At 39.9% G+C, this 23,588-nt stretch overlaps 1 protein-coding gene and 1 pseudogene across 1 annotated transcript in view; both read right to left on the reverse strand.

The window, feature by feature from the left end:
- Positions 1-3,703: 3,703 nt before the first annotated feature.
- On the reverse strand, positions 3,704-4,961 carry LOC143664314 (monocarboxylate transporter 7 pseudogene; annotated as a pseudogene).
- Positions 4,962-9,664: 4,703 nt separating this feature from the next.
- SLC36A2 (solute carrier family 36 member 2) overlaps positions 9,665-23,588 on the reverse strand; it is a 42,473-nt gene continuing 28,549 nt past the window's right edge. Inside the window, exons 8-10 of the mRNA XM_077138077.1 lie at positions 15,848-16,014; positions 13,697-13,866; positions 9,665-10,868 (exon numbers count right to left, since the gene is read on the reverse strand). Coding sequence (XP_076994192.1) covers positions 10,597-10,868; positions 13,697-13,866; positions 15,848-16,014 — 609 coding nt within the window. The 3' untranslated portion in view covers positions 9,665-10,596. The remainder of the gene's footprint in view (positions 10,869-13,696; positions 13,867-15,847; positions 16,015-23,588) is intronic.

Raw genomic sequence — 23,588 nt, forward strand, 5'->3', positions numbered from 1 at the left:
GTGGGTGTTCCACCACTGAACTACCCATGCACCCATGCCTAGCTTTTAATAGACCCTCAAGTGCAACTGAACCAGGCCTGGTTTGGTGGGGAATTACAGACAAACCAAGAACAAAAGGAAACATTCAACACAAAACCAAGGAAATACAAAACTTCAGAGGAGTGAAGGAAATCAACTTTCAAAATAACCTTACTAAGAAAATCAAATACCCCAAATACAACAGAAAATAGCATGTGAATTTTCAAGGAGAAATGGTCCAACCCAATGACCAAATCAAAATAATGGAGGGGACAAGGATGTCTATCAAGGATGTTTATAAATAAATAAAGGCTATCAGGAATTCACTAGAAGAGCCTAAATGTGAATTTGAAAGATTAAATAGAAAAATTGCAGATCTCACAGAGATGAAAGATACAGTAGACCAAATTAGAAATATACTAAGACGCACGATAGCAGATTCGAAGAAGCAGAAGGAAGAAGAAATGAGCTGAAAGGTAGAACATTTGAACTAGAGTGCCCAAAGTAACAAATAGCAAGAAAGATGGAAAAAATGGAGCTGGATCTTAGAGAAAATGATGAACAACAAAAAGCATGAAACATAAAGAATCACTGTTGCCCCAAAAGGAGAAGAGAAGAGAAGAGAAGAGAAGAGTAATGGCTGGGAAAGTTCATTGAAGATATAATTTGGGAAAACTTCCCATCCTTACAAAAGACATAAATATGCAAATCAAAGAGGCCCAAATGAATCCCAAATAGAATAAATCCAAATAGGCCTGCTCCAAGACACATACTAATCAAAGTGTCAAATGTTGACCAGAAGCAGAAATCCTGAAAGCAGCACAAGAAAAGCAATCTACTACATACAAGGAAAAACACATAAGGCTGAGTTCAGACTATTCAACAGGCACCACAGAGTCAAGAAGGCAGTGGTATGATATATTTAAGACCACGAACAAGAAAGGCTTCCAGCCAAAAATTCTTCATCTACCTAAGTTGTCCTTCAAAACTGAGGGTGAGATTAAAATCTTCAAAGACAAACAAAGATTGAGTGGACTAGTCAACAAGAGACTGCCCTGCAAGAAATACTAAAGGGAGTCCTCTCAGTAGAAAAAAAAAAGGCAGGAGAGGGAGGTCAAGAGGAGAGCACAGAATTGAAGAGTACACATAAGCATAATTTAAAAGATAAAAAGGGAGAGACAGAGAAAAGAATATACAGATTTAACAAATAAAAACTAAAGGATAAGATGATAAACTCAAGAACATCTTTTACAGAAACAACTTTGAATGGTAATGGATTAAACTCAGCAATTAAAAGATACAGTTTGGTCAAATGGATTAAAAAATACAATCCATCTATATGCTATTTACAAGAGATGCATCTGATCCAAGGACATAGATTGAAAGTGAAAGGATGGAAAAAGATCTTCTATGGCAAGCTGTAACCAAAAGAAAGCAGGAATAATCATACTAATACCAGATCAAATAGACTTTAACTGTAAGGATATTATAAGAGACAAAGACAGATACTACAATTAATAAAAGGGACAATTCACTAAGAAGAAATAACAATCATAAATGCTTATGCTCTTAATCAAGGAACTCCAAAGTACATGAGGCAAAAAAAATGACAAAACTGAAGGCAGCTGTAACTGTTTCAGCAATAATAGTGGGAGGCTTCAATACAATATACATCATTACACCCCTAAACATCAGGATATACTTTCTTCTCTAGTACATACAGAGCATTCTCCAGGATTGATCATAGCTTGGACACAAATAAGTCTCTATACATTAAATAAGATTGAAATGATCCAAAACACTTTCTCTGACTACAATGGAATAAAGCTAGAAATTAATAATCGCCAAAGAACCAGAGCTTTCACAAATATGTGCAGATTAAACAACACACTTTTAAATAATCAGTGGGTCAAAGAAAATAAATTGTTAGAGAAATAGGTAAATATCTGGAGATGAATGATAATGAGAACATAGCATATCAGAGCTTATGGGATGTGGCAAAGGCAATGCTGAGAAGGAAATTTATTGCCCTAAATGCTTATGTTAAAAGACAAAAATGAGCAAAAATCAAGGACTTAACTGCTTACCTGGAGAAACTGGAGAAAGAACAGCAAACTAATCCCAAAGCAAGTAAAAGAAGAGAAATAAAGTTTAAAGCAGAAATAAATGAACTGGGGAACAAACAAACAAATAAAAAACAATAGAAAGAATCAACAAAACCAAAAGCTGGTTCTTTAAAAAAATTAATAAAATTGATCAACCCTTAGCTAGGATGACAAAAAAAAAAAGAGAAAGGATGCAAATAAACCAAATCAGAAATGGTGGTGGGGATGGGGGGAGGGCATTACCATGAGTTCTTAGAAATTTTAAAAATTATAAAAGAATACTATGAACAACTATATCCCAAAAAAACAGACAACTTAGATGAAATCGGCAAATTCCTAGAAACACAGAAATTACCCATACTGACTTGAGAAGAAATAGAAGAGTTCAATAAACCAATCACAAGAGATTCAATCAGTCATTAAAAATCTTCCCACAAAAAAAGCCCAGGACCAGATGGCTTCACAGGGGAATTTTCATTCTAAAAAGAACTAATACCAATCCTGCTCAAATTCTTCTGAAAAATTAAGGAAAGAGGAACACTACCGAACTCATTTTATGAATCTAACATCACTCTAATACCAAAACCAGATAAAGACATTACAAGAAAGGAAAACTGCAGACCAATCTCCCTAATGAACATAAGTGCAAAAATTCTCAACTAAAATACTAACAAATCAAATCAAATGACACATTAAAAGAATAATACATCACGACCAAGTGAGGCTTATACCAAGTAGTTCAACATAAGGAAATCAATCAACATAATACAGAACATTAACAAACTGAAAGGGAAAAGTCACATGATCATATTGATTGATGCTGAAAAAACATTCGACAAAGTTCAGCATCTTTTCTGATAAAAACACTTCAGAAGGTAGGAATAAAAGGAAACTCCCTCAATATCATAAAGGGCATATATGAGAAACCTATAGCTAGATTCATACTTACTGTCGAGAGATGGAAAGCATTCTCCCTAAGATTGGAAAGGAGACAAGTATGCCCATTGTCGCCACTATTATTCAATATTGTACTAGAAGTCCTAGCTGGAATGATTAGACAAGAGATTGAGATAAAAGTCATCCAAATAGGAAAGGAAGAAGCAAAACTTTCATTATTTGCAGATGACATGATCCCCTACTTAGAAAAACCCTGAGAAATCTGTGAAAAAGCTACTTGAACTAATAAAGTCAGCAAAGTGACAAGGTACAGGATTGATGTATAAAAATCAGTAATGTTTCTAGTCACAAGCAATGATCCATCTGAGAAGACAATTAAGGAAATAATTCCATTCAAAATCGTGACCAAAAGAATCAGATATCTAGGAATAAATCTAACAAAGGATGCCAAGGACTTGTGCATAGAAAACTACAAAACATTGCTAATATAAATAAAATAATGACCTAAAAAATGGAAAGACCTTCTATGCTTGTGGGGGAAGGTTGCCAAGATGTTTATTCTAAAATTCTAAAAATTGATCTACAGATTTAATGCAATACTAATCAAAATCCCAACAGCCTACTTTGGAGACTTGTAAAAGCTGGTTGTCAAATTTATTTGGAAAGGGAAGAGCCCCAAATAGCTAAAGATATCCTAAAAGGAAGAGTAAACTGGGAGGACTAACACTTCCTGACTTTAAAGCTTATTATAAGGCCACAGTGGTCAAAACTGTGTGGTACTGGCACAAAGACATCAACCAATGGAATTGAATCAAGAGTGCAGAGATAGTCCACCAAATATATAGACAATGATCATTGTTAAGGCCTCCAAATCCACTGAACTGGGGCAGAATAGCTCCAATTCTCCCCAAAACTTCCACAATCGCCATTGCAGATAAGATCAAAGCAGCATGGTCCTGTTCAACTCCCAGACCGATGCTTAAAGGAATGATACATAAGGAAGGGGCAAAGAATCCCAGCATAGCAAAGAGGCCAAATAATGCATAACAAATAAATAAAACTCTTTTCTTTCAAAATTAAGAAGTCCAACAACAGGGCTCTCTTTTCACTTTGTTTGTATCTGCTCGTCCCAAGGATCTGCCATGTGTCAGCCTTCAGCTCTAGTTCCAGATTAACATGATGAGGCATATTTTTAGGTGAGGTAATTATTTCTATTCCTGAGTCAATGGAATCTATTGAGGTGCATATTTTCTCATTTCCAATCATATACTGTGCTTCTTTCTGATTTTCATGTGTGCTTATGTCGGGTGACCGGGACGCTCAGGTGACGACTGGTCTCAGCAACATTCCATATACAATGATGTTAAACTATAGTAGACCACAAAGAGGAGGCTGTGTCTCCAGCTGGTGTTCTCCTTCAGAGCCATGATTGCTGGTGCAAAAGCAAACACAGCAGAAACATTATCCCACAGAAGCAAGTGCCATAACCACTGAGCATCTTTTGTCAAAGTAGTGTGACACTATGGTGACAGTTGGGAGAAAGCGAAAGCAATATCCCAAACCAGAGATTATCCCAAATGCTATGTACAAGTGATAAACATCCTGTGCAAAGGAGGCTAAGACCAGCCCCATGCTAACGAGAACACCCCCAGACCATCACCACCACACGGTGGCCAAGCCAGGTGCTCAGGATGGTGGAGAAGGGCACTGTAAGTGTTAAGACAAATACACATCTTGATGTTATCCATGAAATCCTGCTACTGCGTTCACTAAAACCATCCATTAAGTCAGTGAGAAGACACCAAATGATTTGATGATACCATAAGTAAAGACTTCGGTGAAGAAAAAAGAAATGGCCACTACCTGGCCCCATCTTCGCTCAGGCACGTAAGTATAAACATTGGCTCTGAAACAAATCTTTGATTTCCTTTGGGTCATTCTTAATCTTTCACTCAAGAAAGGGTGATACCATCCAGAACATCTCTGTTGGCTGGGAAGGCATATGGCAGGCATCTTCTGGTCCTTGTTCTCAGTTCATTGCTTCCAGCTTCTGATGCCAGTAGTTTCCTCTGTTCAGGGCTGTGGGCATTCACTTGGCTGCTCTGGCACAAAACTCTGGGTTTTATTTCTTAGCTTAACATCTGCTAGGGTCAGAGGTTTCTTCTCTTCAGGTTCTTGGTATTTCTGTGAGCCTTGTTTAGCCCCTGGGCTATTTCTGTCTTCATCTTCAAACATCTACATCAGCTCTCTCTGTCAGCTCTGAACTTTCTCCAAAATATGTCCTCTTTTAAAGGGTTCCAGTAAATCAATCAAGACCCACTTTGAATGTGTGGAGTCACATTTCATCTAATTAAGTTGTCACACCCACAGTTGAGCATGTCACATCTCCATGGCGATATTCTAAAGTTTCCACCCTACAATATTGAATCAGGATTAAAAGAAACAGCTGCCCCCACAAGATTGAATCAGGATTAAAACATGAATTTTCTGGGGTACATAATACTTTCAAACTGGCACATTCCACCCTCTGGACCCCAGAAAAGATATGCTATTTCCATAAAGAAAATACATCCACTCCATCACAATATCACAAAGCCTTAAACCATTTCAGTAACAATACACATATCATACAAAGGCACCAGTACAAAATTTCATCAAGGTTAGTTACAGGTATGGTGTATTCTAAGGCAGAAATTTCTCCTCTGATTGTGGACCTGTGAAACTCAACAAGTTATCTGCTGCCAATATACAAAGGAGGGACAGTCATAGGATACATGTTTCCATGGTAACAGAGAAAAATCAAAAGGAAAACAGGGGTCACCAGACACAAATAGTTCTGAAAACTTGCAGGGAAAACTCCACTGGATTTCAAAGTCTGAGAATCATTTATCCTCAGGGTTTTAGAAAGCAGTAGTCCCACCCTTTCCAAGGGCCTACATAGCAGCCTTGCTCTCTTTCCAAATGCTGGGGTGAGTTGCAACATGGGTTCGTTGGGGGGGAGCATCTTTTCTTGGCTCCACCTTCTCCAAACGTTGGCACAAGCACCCAGGATCTCTACCATCTCTGGAGAATGTGCTCAATCCCTCCAGAGCAATGGGGTGACAGCTGGGCTCCCCCAATCCCTGGTTTATGCAGTCTATCTTTCTGAGGTCTGAGGCAGCACAATTCTTACTGTGCAAGGAAGTGGAAGGCCCACCCACTGTTTCTGGGGCAAACTCACCCTCTCCATGTGTACGGGTGGGTTTGTTCTCCTGGTCTGAGATTTCCTGCGTCCAGACCTTAGCTTCCATAGGTCTGCCTCTGAAGTAATTTTTCTTTCAATTTGTCCCTTTTCTGTCTCTATTAGTCCAGACTGGCAGTGGTTTCATTTATATAGATCACACAATACTCTTGTTGGTTTTCTATGCAGTATACTGGGATCATATCAATCAGACAATAGGACTTTCCACAAATCCTTTCTGGATAACTATTGTCAATCTTCACTTGTCCTGTAATGGGTGACTGCTTCCATACTTGGATAAATCCTCATGTAGGGCACTATTCTCTCAGGTCTCCCTTTTTGGAAGCCCAGAACTTTCCAGATCATCAATTTCTATAATCTCTTTCCTCTCGTGTTTTACTATAAACTGGAAGGGGCAGCCAGACTGCATTTTCCACATTTAGTTTGGAAATTTCTTCTGTTAAATATCCAAGTTCATTACTCTCAAATTCTACCTTCCATCCACAAGGAATGTCTTCCTTCCAGTTTGCAATGACACATTCATCATTTCTGTCTAAAATCTTATCAGAAGTATCATTAGAGTACACATTTCTGTCAACAGTCTTGTGATGGTTAGGTTCTGGTGTCAACTCAGTCAGGTGATGTGTCCAGTTGTCTGGTCAGGCAAGCACTGCCCTGACCATTGCTGCAAGGATATTTCATGGCTGGTTAATAAATTGGAAGGCTGGTTTATTACATCACCAGTCAGTTGATTGCAGCTGTGGCTGATTATATCTGTGATCATCTAAGGGTACATCTCCAGCAAATGAGATAATCCAATCAGTTGAAGAATACTACAGAAGAAGAGAGACTTTTTCACTGTTGTTTCAGAGATTGAGCCTCTCCTGTGGAGTTTTTCCAGATCCTTCATTGGAGCTGCCAGCTCACAGCCTGCCCTAAGGATTTTGGACTATTCCATTCCCACATTTCCTTGAGACACCCTTATAAATCTCACATACAGATATGTCCTTTTGTTTCTGTTTCTCTAGAGAACCCTAACTAATACAAGTCTCTTCAAAGCATTCTAAGCCTTCTCTAACAAACTCCTCACAGCTCTTCCAGAATCTTCCCTTCATCAATATAAAAAACCATTCCAACACGTTTAGCATGTGCAAACCACAGCAGCACCCCACTCTCAGTACCAAGATCTATATTAGTTTTTTAAGCTGATGGAATGCAATATACCAGAAATGGAACAACTATTAAAAGGGAATTTAATAAGTTACAAGTTTACAGTTCTAAGGAAGTGGAAGTGTCAAAAGTAAGGCACCAACAAGAGGTTACCTTCACTCAAGAAAGGCTGATGCCATCCAGAACACCTCTGTCAGCTGGAAGGCATGTGGTTGGTGTCTACTGGATCTTGTTCCCAGTTCATTGCTTCCAGCTTCTGATGCCAGTAGTTTCCTCTCTAAGTGTTTGTGGGCATTCACTTAGTTGCTCCAGGACAAAACTCTGGTTTTATCTCTTAGCTTAGCATCTGCTGGGGCCAGAGATTTCTTCTCTTCACATCTGGCTATTTCCGTGAGTCTTTGCTTAGCACCCAGATTATTTCTGTCTTGATCTCCAAACATTTACATTGGCTCTCTCTATTGGCTCTCACTTCTGTTAAGTCTTAAGAACACCTAGGGCTTGAACTGAGTCCCTATAAAAGTTTCATGCACTATGTTTCCTTTCCTGGAACCTATAATTTCCAGGGGGTTCCTAGGCAGATAAATCTTGAAACCCAGAGGGACCAGCATCTCCAAGACTATCAACTAATCATATCCCCCTATCCTTTAGTATTGACACCCTACTCAATGAAAAAGTCAGAACAGGCATTGTCTAAAGATCCATATAGATTGGGAGAAGGATGCATTTAACAACTGAGTTTGACTCCTGAATCACCATATTGATATTTTTTCTAGCCTCCAGTGTTTTGGAGCAGCTAGAAGGAAAAATCTAAAGTAGTGGAATGGTAACCCATAGCAAACTCTGAAATCTATTCTGTAACTACTTGTTGAAGTGTACCTTGAAAATTATTGCTTTTTCTTTCTTTTCTTTGTATATATGTAATATTTCACAATAAAAACATTTTAAAAAGTGTACAGAAAAAAAGTGTACAGGCCAATGAGATTTGACAAATATGTACAGGCTTGTAACTAATACCACAATTATACAATGTTTCCATCACACCAAATGTTTTCCTTGTGCTACTTTGTTGTCACTTCTCTCTCACAACTTTCAGACAACCATTGCTGCATACTTTCCCTTCAGCATTTTTTTCCAGAATGTTATATAAATGCAACCATATTATATGTAGGCTTTAAGCCTGGCATCTTTTGCTCAGCATAATCCAATTGAGTGCTTCGGTAGTTTATTCCCTTTTATAGCTGAGCCCATTTTATACCCTGCTATGCATGAGTCCAAACCACGTTCAGTTGTGTAGAGCTACCACAATGTGTTTATTCATTTATCAGTTGATGAACTTTGGACTGTTTGTAGTTTGGAGTGATTATGAGTAAGGCTGCTATGAACGTTCAGGTACATAAACCACGGAAAGTATGATGAGAAACTATCCCCCCTGGGAACTATAGAACTTTCTTCAATACCTACTCAGTTATTTAGGTCCTTTTTTCTAATTTTTGCAATTTTGGAGAGGAGGGAGTTTGCAGTCCCCAGCTGGAAGGCTGAGTTGGTGCCTCTGGTTGACTGGCCATCAGCGAAGGTCAGACATGAGAGAGGCCACTGGGATGTCAAGACAGCAGTGCAAAGTAGAAGGAGAGCCTGGTTTGGTGGTGGAAGACCTAAGCTCTACTCAAAGTCCAGCTCAAATGGCACCCCCAGAGAACCTCATTCGTTTGCAGATATGGCCTCTCTTTCTAAGCCGACTCGGCAGGTGAACACACTGCCCCTCCCCGTATGTGGGACAGGACTCCTAGGGGTGTAAATCTCCCTAGTGACGTGGGACATGAGTCCCAGGGATGAGTTGGGACCTGGCATCATGGGATTGAGAAAGCCTTCACCAAAAGCGGGAAGAGAGAAGTGAGACAAAATAAAATTTCAGTGGCTGAGAGATTTCAAACGGAATTGAGAGGTTATCCTGGAGGTTATTCTTATGTATTATATAGAAATACCTTTTCAGTTTATGGTATATTGGAGAGGCTACAGGGAAGTACCTGAAATTGTTGAACTGTATGCCAGTGGCCTTGAATCTTGAGGATGACTGTATAACGATACAGGTTTTACAATGCGACCATGTGATTTGTGAAACATTGTGGCTGATGCTACCTTTATCCAGGGTTTGGGCAGATGAGTAAAAAAATGAATAATGAGGGGTAAAGGGGTTAAAAAATGGGGTCATTGCAATACTAGTGATCAATGAGAGGAAGAGATAAGTGGTATGGGATGTACAGATTTTTTCTTTATTCTTTCAATTTATTTTTCTGGAGTGTTGCAAATGCTCTAAAAAGTGATCATGGCGATGAATACGCAATTATGTGATGATATTTTGAGCCACTGATTGTATACTTTGGATGGACTGTATTGTGCATGAAAATATCTCAATAAAAATATTAAAAAGGAAAGAAAGAAATACTTGTTGCAAGAATTCACAGATAAACAAAAAATAAAAAAACTAAAAACAAGAAAAACACACAAAAAAGAAAGAATCAGGGATAGTCTATTCGGATAACGTTGGGACACTCTCCCTCCCATCGGCACATCTACTTCCATGCCTCATTTCCACTGTTGGGATCTTTGAGCTGGGCCTAAACTTTATCCAGTGTTTGCAAAGTTTATTGCCCGTGGTTTAAATGTGGATGGTTCCTTTTGATTGTTTGAGAGTTAAAGCTCATACTGAACTTCTCAACGCTGGAGCTGTGCATACCTTCTGGGTTGTACATTGTGTCTCCAACCCTATCTTTGCTCTTTAAAACGATCTAGAAGAGAGCAAACTGTTCGTCCACCAAAGCCTGGCCAACCTCAGCTGGTGGGTCTTCACTCTGCCAGTTGCTGCCACTTGGGTGCCCCCTAGTGGCCTCTTCTTTCATAGCCTCGCTCCAGGTGTGAAATATACCTTTTGAGCTGACAAAAAACTGGATAGAATGGACAGCCTTCCATGGGAGAGCGCTCAATGTAGTGAAAGCTAGAGATGAAAAGGAAAGGAATTAACAAAAAAAAGTTCAATTACCATTTAGACCTTGTAGCTGGTGAGTGCTTGCTTATTTCACCATGACTTGGTCCAGAGAAAAGATAAGGCAGCAAAATAAAGATAATCCATAGAAAAGAGATCCATGTCATTAAAAGCCCAGGGCTGGTGGCTAAGGCGTGGTGCTCTTCTCATTGAAAAAAAATGGTGGAGTTGGGAAAGGTGCGAGAGTGTCCTGGCCTCATGAGCTCGTCGAGGGCCTCGTAGGTCCCCACCACAAAGCCCACGAGACCCAGGAGGCTGACCAGCGCGTCCTTCGCGATGGTGAGGGGGCTCAGGCCCTCTGAGTAGTAGGTGAGGAGCTCCAGGAGGGGCGGGATGATGAGGGCCAACGCACTGCTGCTCACGGAGCCCACCAGGGAGATGACCAGGTCCAGGCGGGGGATGAGGATGGCCAAGACACCTGCGGGATAAAAGGCACAGTTCTAAGCCTAGAAATGACCTTAGCCAAGGTAATCTTTTTTTTTTTTTTTGCATGGGCAGGCATCGGGAATCCAGCCTGGGCCTCTGGTATGGCAGGAGAGAATTCTGCCACCGAGCCACCGTTGTGCCGACCCTTAGCCAAGATTTTAAAGTTTGTTTTTAATAGCCTCTCTTTTTAAAAACTAAAATATTCATTTCTTATATATTTGAATGGTACAGACATAAAGAGAAAGTTAAAAGGTCTCTAAAACTCCCCGTCACACTTCCCAGAGGCCACACATTCAAAATCTGGTGTATCTCCTTCCAATCATCGTTCAAATGTACACATCAGTGTAAATTTATATCTCCACTTGTGGCATTTTAAAAAACAAAAATAATTACAGGTACCCTTAGAATAGCGGTTGTTTTCCCTTTCACTCTTACCATGTCAAGTTATAGGTCTACTGCTATCTTTTAAACAGGTACATGGCATTCTTTAATAGGGAACTATCATGATTTATTAAATCAATTGCCCTTTGATGGATATTTGGTTTGTTACCAATTCTTGATTACAAGCAATGCTAGAAGGAGCATCCTTGTGTATTATCACCAAGCACATGAGGGACTCTATCTCTAGGTAAATTCCTGTAGGTGGAATTGCTGGGTGAGAGAGCATGTGCATTCTTAAGTTGATACAAAAAATAGACAAAATGGGCCTTTTTCTCTTTGAAAGAACAAAGCAGTACTAGATGTCCTTTTTTACAGGATCAGAGAGCTTTTCCTTTTTTTTGCTGGTTGTCCCCTGCATTTTAAACAAGACATTGGGACCATGCAGTAAATATTTGCTGGACAAATTAACTAAAAACATTACATTATCATTATAATTTCTAAGGTAATCAGGTGTTTTCTCCAAAATGGGGACCAGGCAGTTTGGGAGGAAATTATGTAGCAGTGTACTCCCCTGTACTCCACAGGGAGTGTAGTGTTTCATATTACCAAAAATGGAGTTCATTTGTTATTAAGTATTTACTTAATAAATAACATTTAATATCAGTGATGGGAACTGTTCAACTGTTTGGGATACATCAGTGTACAAAATCGACAAAAACAAAACAAAAAAACCCAAACCCTGCTTTTGTAGAGCTAACATTTTAATGAATAAACCTCTTACTTGAATTTGAAGTGAAATTACAGTACGAAGGGATAGATGGTCGGAACAAAATCACAGGGCCCCTTAAGAAGGTGCCTTTTCCAGTTTTTAATACATGTCAGAAAGGGCCTCACAAGGAAACACTAAAAGTGAAAGATTTTGAAGCCATTGCTAACTGGTAATTAAATGAAGATCAAGAGAATGAGAAGTTAAAATTATATATACTTTTTAGCAGGATCTTTTATTGGCCTGATCTATTACCTTTTATTATTTTACTTGACTGAGAATTTTCCTGGTCACCAAGACACCCCAGAAGCCTCCCTAGGCCTCCATGTAAGGAGGGGTGTGGAATGACAGAAAGAAAACAGGTCTGCAAATTAGGGTTCTGGCTTCTCCCTGTGTGGCTTTTGGGCAAGTCTCAGACCCTTTCTCTTCTTGTTTCCTCCCCTTTAAAACAGGGATGAATGACACCTATTTTTTCAGGGATTATGATTCACACCAGCTATGGCTGTTAAAGCACAAAACTAGTTAGTTGACGCAGTGACGCACTCATAAAAATTACCGTAATTAATCCTTCCGTTTATTTACTCATGCCCTCAGCGAGGCAATGCACACAGAGGCTGTAGTTTTTTTCATTTTAAGGAATTATCTTTACGCCTTGGGGAAAATTCCTTGCACTCTCTGGAGTCCCTAAGATTCTAGGTGGTTAGTGTCTCTCTGCCTCCTAAGGCAAATTGGGAATTAACTACCTCAGTGTCTAATGAATACTGTATGGGGGACTCGTACAGTCAGAACCAACGGTGTCCCTGAGAGCCTTGGAACCATACATCAAAGGAACTGTAGGGACACTCGGGCCTCCTCACACTGACGCAGGAAGCGCTATCCTCTCCTGCCTCTGCTAAGGTACATGCAGAAAGGACACTCTCCTGACCGGGAGCCTGGGGGGTATGGTGCCTGCTGAGGCTAAGGAGAGAGCACAGGCCCAGAGGCAGAGAGCTCCAGGTAGGATGGTTGTCCATGGGCAGTGTGGCCCGAGGCTCCTCACATAGTTCTGTTCTCTTTTTTCCCCAAAGAAACAGTAGAAGTTTGGCTTTGTATGTGAGTTCACATGAAATTTAATGATGGTCCAAATTGATAAACCATTGTGGGGCAAACAAAATACATCTATGGCCTGGCTGTCTATTTCCAACTTCTGTGCTGGAGAAGAGGGTGCTGGCTTTAGACTCAGATGATTTGGGTTCAAATCCCACCTATGGCACTTCCCGGTCAGTTATTTAATCTCTCCTGGCCCCAGCTGCCCTTGAAAAGGAAGGTTTGTAACAATCTTATCTCATAAGCATACCTGTGAAGACTGAGAACATGATTATAACCATGGACTAGAAGATTTTTAGTGCAGTACCTGGCACACAAATGTCAGTTCTTATTATGATGATTCTTATTCCACAAACTGTGCCACTCCCTCAGGCTGGACACAAAAAAATCTGTCTAATTAGATATAGGTAAGAAAGGGTTTCTGAGTTTAAGTAGTTAATACTTGCAAAGTCTTAGCATGGTCCTTGGAATACACTAAGTTCTCCATAAATGTTGATTATGTTGACTATCCTCCATCTAACGTCTGGCTGATTCCTGGTAACCCTCAGCCTGGGGACAAAGAAACATTGTACCTTCCTTCTACTCACAGGTCAGGCAGACCATGGCGAGGCGGATGGACAAGTCCAGACCCAGCGCCCAGGACGTCGACACCCGGGAGAGGATGAAGGGGATGATGATTTCCGCAGGGACATAGAACTGCAGGGCGTACGTGCACAGGATGCCGACCAGGTAGAGGAGCTTGACCGACTGGTACAACCTGCAGGACAAGCCGTAGCAAGGCTGTCTGTGGCCGCTGCTGTGTAACATTGGGCCCCATGGACCATTAACCTCTGACTTAGGACATTCCCTTGGTTCTCTGTTTCTCTATCTGCAAATGGTGAAGAGGGAGCACCTGAGAGTCAGCAAGGAGTCACACCAGAGCATGTGGTGACGATAGAGTGAAGTGTCATGGATTCGAATGGAAACAGCTGAAAGGGTCATCTCTAAATGAAATGGAAAGAATCCTGGGTCTGAGTGTGAATATGCAGAGCCCTTTCACAGCCAGTCTCGTTTCAAGCTCTATGTTAGACTCTAGGAAATAGAGGTTCAGTTCAGGTGCCTTGCCCAGGAAGACAGAAGTGGTAAGTAGTTAAGACCAAAAACCTTGGGCTGTAAAACTCTGGTCCTTTGTGATACCTGTCAGTCCTTTGGAATTCTCTGGTTCCCCAAAGCTCTTGGCACATAACATCCCCTCAACAAACACTTTTAGTTGATTGAGAGAGAGAACTGCCAAATCCCAAATCGTTTGGGGGAAAGAGGCATTCTATAAATAAGGTGTGTGTGTTAGGGTGTAAAGGAGAGATAGGGTTGCTTGCAGGCCTTGAGCTAGGTGCAGAGAGTGTGTGGAGATTCAGGGGACTGTTCAGTTTCAGCAAAGGCTTTTTGGCTCCATCAAGATAATTTTTTCCCTTATACTTTAATATGGTGGGTGCCATCTCCTGTGTTTAGTAAAACTCTGTGCCTGTGTGTGTGTGTTTTGGCCATTCCTTTAAAAAGTCTGAATTCCACATTTCTGTGTTTTCTCACTCACAGTTCTGCTGCCTGGAACACCATCTACTTCATTTCCATCTGTCCAAACCTAACCCATTTTCAAAAATTCCCATTTTGAGCAGATACTTCATGCCAGATACTTTTAGATATGATCCTCACAACAACTCTGCTTCATAGAGGAGGAAACTGAGACTAAGAGAGGTTAAATGGTAAAACTGGTGCTTAGACACAGGAGTCCCTGAACCTGAAGCCTGAACCCTCACTCATCTGCTGTGTTTCTTTGTTGTCCCATTGGGGTAGTTTCTCTCTTTCCTTGAAAATCCCCAAGGCCTGTTTGTGACTCTGAAGAGCTTTTTCTGTTCTATGTTATAGTTTCTGGACATACAATATCCACACCTCCCCCTTCCACAGGATCACAGATGGTGAAGATAATGAATCCCCGAGATCACAGTCTACTCACGTCGGTGCCCTCCACACTTGTGTGTTTGGAATGACACCTGCATATGATTGGCATCAGTAAATGCTTGTTCGATGACACTTATTGACTTGGGAAAGGAGCTCTACTTAGACAAATTAGGCCTCCAGTGACAGTCCCCATAAAAAGACAGAAGCATCCTGTAATTAACGACATGCCCCAATGTAGGAGAAAAGGCCCTACAGTACAAATGTGGAGTCACATGGCTATTTGAATATGGTGCTGTTGAAGTCTGTGCCAACTAATGGTTTGTTGCATGAATTGGGCATTTGAGCATAAAATTTTTACATATTTCCATTCTCTCCCCAAATTGTTTTACTGCTTTTTCATTCTTGCTACTCAGACTTGGGAGATGTGTACCATTGGCTGTGGAGACCAAGATTTGGTAATGCAGTCATTTAAATGTAATTGGAAGTGCAACCACCCACCTACATGTTTCTTTACCTCTTGCTCTTCCCCAGTGTCCCTTCTTTCTCTTACTTCTTCCCTCTCTTCTTAAATCATGTCCTCCTTACACTAAGGTATTAAGGTCCAAGTCAACTTGGGAGGCTGTTGACTAGGGAAGAGCTCTCCAGATGGAGAATCTGGGGTCCATCTCTCCAGTGACAAATCTGCTTCTCTCCGTGGAGGCTCTCCAGACCTCAGTTTCCCATATGTGGAAGGGAAGCAGAAAGGACCTACACAATCCCACCTAGCTCTGAATCCCCAATGCCTGATTTCCTGTTGAATGTACCAGCAGTTGGGCAGGTTAAGGGTTATGCTAGCCTTGATGTCGTCTCCAAACCGCAGGTAGCCCAGTGTCCCGATACTAATGTACATGGCAGTGATGATGGACATTCCCAGGTACAGGATGGCTGGGAAGCGACGGGCATCCTTCATCTTGTTCTCCAACGGCAGAACCTATAGAAATACCACAGTGCAGGAAGGGTGAAGGAGAGAGAAAGACCTGAACATAAAGAAGGAAGGCATGGAGTCACAATATAAGTCCCAGACTATTCAGAGCTGGAAGGGACCCTCAGATTATCTAGACCAAAGATCACAGCCTGGGGTAGCCCACTGGATCTGGCCAGCAGCTGCATTTTTTTTTCTGGCCGGCATAGCCGTTTAGAAAATTGACTATGAATGCCTTTGAGCACAACATTAGTTTCCATTCACCAGTCCCAGCTCTCCCTCTCACACTGATTTATCCTGGCCTCAAAACCAAGGCATTTGAGTTTGAGACTCCCGAGTCTAGTGCATTCCTCTCCTCACCCTGCAGATGGGGAGGCTGAGATCCAGAGAAGGTAAGGGCTTCCCCAAAGTTCACACTGTGGGCTGGTGACAGAGCTGGGATTGGAGCCTGGCTTCCTGGTTTCCCCAGCAGCATATTTTCCCACAATTCATGTCCTCACTCTTTTGTCTCAGAACACTTCTTCCCCTAAATTTCTATTTAGTAATAAACATACCTAATGCTATGGTGCCACAGGCTCTCGGACTTTGAAGGACAGCCCTGGTCTGCCATCTGGATCTGTAGCTTTCAAGCTGTGTAAGCTGGGAAAGTTACTTCATCTTCAGAGCTTTGTTTTCCTCATCTGTAAAATAAGAGTAATACAAATACCAACTTCCTAGAGTTGTGGTCTTCACAGTACTAAAAATAATAACAGCTGACATTTACTATGCTCTAATTATGTGTCTTTAGAGGGTCATATGTTCATGTAATTCTCAAAAAAAAAAAAAAAATTCCAAAAGGTAAGTTTACTTCTGTGCCTATTTTCAGATAAGAAACCTAAATTGAGAGCAGACTGATTCTTGGGCCCCCAGGTCGTCTGAGAATCACTTCTATTGTTTGAAATGGACTCTCCAGCCTTTCCTCCTCTATAGAGGAGCATGTCCTCCTCTATTGCATGTCCTCCTCTATTGGCTGAGAGACTGCTTCTATCTTCTCCCTTCTCATGCTCTGTGTTAAGCGCATTTTGCCTGCATCGGCTCATTTAACCATTCTGTGCCTCAGTTTTCCTATCTGAAAATGGGCACAGAAGTAAACTTACCTTTTGGAATTATTTTTTTTGAGAGTTACATGAACATATGACCCTCTAAAGACACATAATTAGAGCATAGTAAATGTCAGCTGTTATTATTTTTAGTACTGTGAAGACCACAACTCTAGGAAGTTGGTATTTGTATTACTCTTATTTTACAGATGAGGAAAACAAAGCTCTGAAGATGAAGTAACTTTCCCAGCTTACACAGCTTGAAAGCTACAGATCCAGATGGCAGACCAAGGCTGTCCTTCAAAGTCCGAGAGCCTGTGGCACCATAGCATTAGGTATGTTTATTACTAAATAGAAATTTAGAGTATAGTCCTTTGTACTATTAAGTCCTTTTTTGTCTTACATGTTTTCTTCCTACCCCCAACCAATGGAAGATGCTTGAGGGGAGGGCCATGTTGTGTCACCCTGCGCCTCTCCACTCCCTTCTGGCTTGGGTGTAGGTTCCCAGCTCTGGCAAGTGGTCAAGAAAGTGTTTGGGGAATTATGTGGAAAGCAGACAGGTGAACCTGAGCCTCCCACCCTGCATCACATTTTTGCTTTAAAATTATCCAGCCCTAAGTGCTGACTCTCTTTCTCTTACCACAATCAATCAATCAAAGAGATAAATGGCCATTGACATGGCGTGGAAATGTAATTGAGAAATGAGGATTTAAGGGATGATTTTGATTACTGAATCATTATATAGATATTCCTTTTTGCTTTCTGGTATGTTGTCGTGGACAGAGGAAAATACCTGAAATTTCTAAATTATAATCCAGCTGCCATGATCCCTGATAATGATGGCATAGCCTTTATCTCCTGCCCCTGTGATTGTAAAAACCTTGTGATTAACCTTCATTTGTGCCCAACTGCCCAGTTATCAACTTTAGAGTCTTGTAATCATTGACGATACCCCTAATGTTTATTAGTGAAGGGTCTTAAGCCGTCCAGAACTAACTGACCTCAAGGCCAAAGTTATCTTGATATTGGAGACTGGTTCTAAACAAAGTGGGCTTGCTGGACATGTGCAGTAGCTTAGACTCTAATCTATAAGTCACCTATACCTTAGTTATAAAACTAAATGCATAATGATATAGCTTTCGCAATATGACTATGTGATTGTGAAAACCTTGTGTCTATGCTCCTTTTATCTACAGTGTGGACAGATGAGTAAAACATATGGATTAAAAATAAATAAATAATAGGGGGAACAAATGTTAAAATAAATTGGGTAGATGGAAATACTAGTGGTCAATGAGAGGGAGGAGTAAGGGGTATGGAATGTGTGAGTTTTTTCTTTTTTCTTTTTATTTCTTTTTCTGGATGTTGCAAACATTCTAAAAATGATGATGGTGACGAATATAATACTGTGTGGTGATACTGTGAGCCATTGACTGTACCCCACATATGGATTGTTAGTATGTTAAGAATGTTCATGTTTGTGTGTTGTTTCATCAATAAAAATTAAAAAAAAAAAACAAAAATCACACCCATCATCATATTAAGGCTGCCATTTTCTTACATACATTGTGACTAAGCATGTTATCAATCTGCACATGCTCAATAATTAGATCACCTCTAATTACATCATCTGGGGCCACAGTGCTCATTACCCTAAAACCTGCCCATCTTTTAATACTATAAAACTATTGGAACCACTGCAGTTCAGGAAGACAGATTTTTAGGCCAATACACCACCTGATCTCCCGCTGTATGCCTAGTAAAAAACTTTTGTTCTCTCTCTGAAACCCTTGTGTCTCAGGAATTGGTCATTTGAGCTTGTTGGGAAAATGAATCCACGGCCTTTATCCAGTAACATGAATGAAGGTCTACATGATAGTTCATATGTCAAAGCTGTTACTAGGTAGCACAGATACAGGGTGGACCTGAATATGACTGCAAAGTTTCAGAAAACTAATCTGATATTGGATCCACAACCTATAGAAAATGGGTCAGAACCTGTGATCTGAATCTAATCAGGTTGATTGCCTGCTTAAAAAAAAAAAAAAGACATTTTCTTGAGAACTTTAAAAGGCCCCAGACTCTTATAAAATAATACTCAAAATGTGCAGAATACAGTCCAAAACTATGTGGCATTAAAAAAACTATGAAAAAAATTTCAGTGATTCCCAAGGGAAAAGACAATAGATGCTAAGACGACTCAAATGCCCGATATATCAGGCAAAGACTTTAAAGCAGATATTGTAAACACGCTCCATGAAATTAAAAAAAAAATTGAAATGGATGGAAAGGTAAATTCTCATCAAAAAAGCAGAAGTAATCTATAAAACCAAATGGAAATTTTCAAATGAAAAATACAATAACAACAGCAAGAAATCAGCTGGATGGACCTAATAGCAGTAAGGAAATGGGAAAACAAAATTAGTGAACTTGAAGATAGAGCAACAGAAGTGATCAAATCTGAACAACAGATTAAAAAGCATGGAAAGAAATGATAGCCTCAGAAACCTGTGGGGTATATTTCAAAAGGTCTAACATTTATGTCACTGAAGTCCCAGAAGGAGAAGAGGAAGCGATATTGCAGGGAAAAAATCTGAAAAAAATAATGGCTGAAAATGTCCTAAATTAAAAGACATACATTCACAGATTCAAGAAATCAAGTGAACACCAAATAGGACAAACTCAAAGAAAACTATACCATGCACATCATGCTCAAACTGCTGAAAACCAAAAATAAATACAAAAATCTTGGAAATAAGCAGAAAAACCAACATATTACATATAAAGGAAAAAGAATTCAAATGACTGCAGATTTCTCATCAGAAACCATAGAGGACAAAAGGAACGATGACCATATTTTCAAAAAACTGAGAAAAAACATAATTATTAGCCAAGAGCTCTATATAAGCAATAATATTCTTAAGTAAGTAAGGCAAAATAAATATATTCTCAGATGAAGAAAACTAAGAGAATTTATCCCAGAAAACCTGCTCTAAAATAACTGCTAATGGAGGTTCTTCATGCAAAGGGAAATGATACCAAAGGGAAACTTGGGATTTCAGGGACTAAGAAAGAGCAACAGAAATAGCAAATATTAGGGAAATATTATAGACTATTTTTCTTGTAAGAAGTTTAGCAAAAGGATTATGTATGTCTGTTAAAAGCAACAAATATAACATTGTCTAATTGCATTCTTTTTTAGGATTAAAAAAATCTATTGTGATAGCAAATATACTACACAAAATTTCTCATTTTAACAACTTTCAAGTGTACAGATCAGTGGTGTTAATTACATTGCTGAACTTGTTTATTAGTTCTCCTAACTTTGTTGTGGAGCTTTCAGGTTTTTCTCTTTATAGCATTGTTTTAGTTTGCTAAAGCTGCCAGAATGCAACACATTAGTGATGGATCAGCTTTTAATAAAGGGATTTATTTAGTTACAAATTTATAGTTTTTCAGAGGAAAAGCAGCTAACTCTCATTTGAATTGCTCTGTCAATGGGAAGGCACATGATGATGTCTGCTGGCCTTCTCTTCTGGCTTTTTTGGATTCCAACAGCTTTCCCCAGGGTGGTTCCTTTCTGCATCTCCGAAAGTCTAAGTCTGAGCTCCCAGTACTGAAATGAGGTATGCTGAGCTGTCGAGCTCTTTTCTTACCTCTCATTGAAGCCTCCATCCAGCTAATTAAATTAAGCCTCACTCATTGTGGAAGGCATTCCCCCTAGTTGACCCCAAATGTAATGTCTGATGGTATTTAATGTATTTAGATGGTAATACATTATGGTAATAGAACATAAAGTAGGATGAGGAGAAAAGGATCTTTATGATTATAATATTTCTACATTTTACTTGAAGTGATAAAATATTAACTCTAAGTAGACTGAAAGTTGTATATGTTTATTATAGCCCATATAGCACCACTAAAAGTACTCTAGAAAGAGATATAGTAAAAAAGCCAATAGGAAAATTAAAATGGAAAACTAAAAAGTACTGGCATAATACAAAAGGAAGCAAGAAAGGGGAAACAGATAAAATAAAAAGAAGGATAATACAGAAAACAAATAATACAATAATTGTAGCCTAAAACGAACCATAATAATTACATTAACTGCAAATGGCCTAACTACATCAAATAAATGACAGAGATTGTCAGACTGCATAATAAACAGAATCCAACTACATTCTGTTTATAATGAACCCACATTTAATACAATGCTATAAATAGATTAAAAGGAAAAGAATGGTACATCACATGAAAATTACAGATCAATAATAGTTATGAAAAGAGATTTAAAAGATCCTTAACAAAAAACTAGCAACCAAACAGCAGTACATTAAAAGGATTATAAACCACGAACAGCTGGAATTTGTCCAAGGTATGCAAGTATGGCTCAACATATGAAAACCAATCAATATAATATACCATATTAATAGAATAAAGGAAAAAACCCTACATGATCATCTCAATTGATATAGAACAAACATTTAACAAAATATAATACCCTTTCATGATAAAAACAGACTAGGAATAGAAAAGAACTTCTTCAACCTGATGAAGGACATCTATGAAAAAGCTAAGCAAATTCATACTTATTGGTGAAAGAGTGAGTGTTTTCCCCTTAAGACAAGGGACAAGAAAAGAATGTATGCTTTTACCACTTCTATTCAACATTGTATATTGGAAGTCCTAGCCAGGGCAATTAGATAAGAAAAAGAAATACAGGCATCCAAATGGGGAGAGAAGAAAAACTATCTCTACTTGTAGATTACATGATCCTATACACAGAAAATGCTAAAGAATCCACAAAAAAGTATTAGAGCTGACCCGTTCCAGAACATCAGCTGCTTCTCCAGAACATCATCCAGTTTCATCCCCCCATCCTACATTATTGACAGCCCCATCCAAAATGAATAAGTTAGAATGGGGATAACCCAAATATCCCTAAAGAGTAGGAGAAAGATCAGAGGTGATGGTGGAGTTATTCAGAGAAGGTAGGGTTTAACAAACGAGTATGACAGCTGAATCATTATATTGGTATTTCTTTTAATCTCTGGAATCTTAAAGCAGCTAGAAATAAAAACCTAAAATTGTGGAATTGCAACCCAAAACAAACTCTGAAATCTGTTCTATAGCTAATGGCTGTGATGTGCTTTGAAATGTATTGCTTTTTTTGTATATATGTTATTTTTCACAAAAAAAAGAAAAAAAAATTCTTCTAACTTCCAGTGTTTTGGAGCAGCTAGAAGGAAAAATATGAAACAATAGAATGGTAACCCATAACAAATTTTGAAATCTGTTCTGTAAATACCTGCTGAAGTGTACTTTGAAAATCATTGCTTTTTCTTTCTTTTCTTTGTATATATGTTATATTTAAAACTAAAAAATGTTTTTAAAAAAGTATTAAGCTGGGACTTCCGGGTCAAGATGGCGGCTTAACAACGTGCGCGTTTTAGTTCATCCTCCAGAACAACTACTAAATAACCAGAAACAGTACAGAGCAGCTCCTGGGGCCACGTCAGTGACCAGACACACAGCGTACCCTAGTCTGGACCAGCTGGACCGGCTGCAAGCACCCCCTTGAACCGTGAGTTCCCAAAGCTGTGGCAGCCGGTGCCCCTCCCCCACAGGTCACTTCACAGAGGGGAAAGGAAAGGGCTTTACCAGCAGCAGGGACTGGGCACAATTCAACGCCAATTGTGGAACTAATTAACAAATTCTGACTACTAAAAATAGGCCCCCAGCTTAGGTGAACCTGATCAAAGTGGAGGTTGCTCATTTTTGCCCCAGCGCCAAGGGGGCAGGACTGACAGAAAAAGGGGGAAAAAAAAGAAGGAAACAGAGGTTTTTGTGGCTGTGTATCTACAAAGGCTTGACTGCCTCTGGATACAGTGGCAGGACTTTTCAGGCTGTAACTGCCCCAGGCATAGGCAGAAGTGAGCTCTTTTGGGGGCTTGTCTGGAGCCTGTGCCTTCCCCAGGGGAGGGGTGAAGCCCAACTCAGGTGGAATCCCTCCATCAAGGAATCCAGACACCAGGACTTGGTAATTTGAAGCCATTAAAACCAGCCTACAACCTCTCCTCTGTCTCCACCACGCCCCCAGCAGGGAGAGTCTGCCATAGTTAAAGGTACTGCATCATCTTATGCTGGTGGACCTGCAGTCAGACAAGCGCCACACACAGGGCAGGATAAGAAAAACAGAGTCCAGAGACTTCACGGGAAAGTCTTTCAACCTGCTGGGTCTCACCCTCAGGGAAAACCGACGCAGGTGACTCTTTCCTCCCGATAGGAGGCCAGTTTGGTCTGGGAAAATCTGGTAACCCATAACAAACTTTGTGTATATAATATACAAAGTATATATTATCTAAGTAGACCCTCCTAAGTGTGGGGGGAGGGGGAAGGCACCACACAAGCAGGGCAAGAAACAAGAAAACAAGAACTGAAAAATTCTCCTCTGTTAAACAAAACTTAAGCTAAAGGTCCAGATAAAGCTCTACGGTATGTCAA

Source organism: Tamandua tetradactyla, chromosome 20, assembly GCF_023851605.1.
Source record: "Tamandua tetradactyla isolate mTamTet1 chromosome 20, mTamTet1.pri, whole genome shotgun sequence".
Classification (NCBI taxonomy): Eukaryota; Metazoa; Chordata; class Mammalia; order Pilosa; family Myrmecophagidae; genus Tamandua; species Tamandua tetradactyla.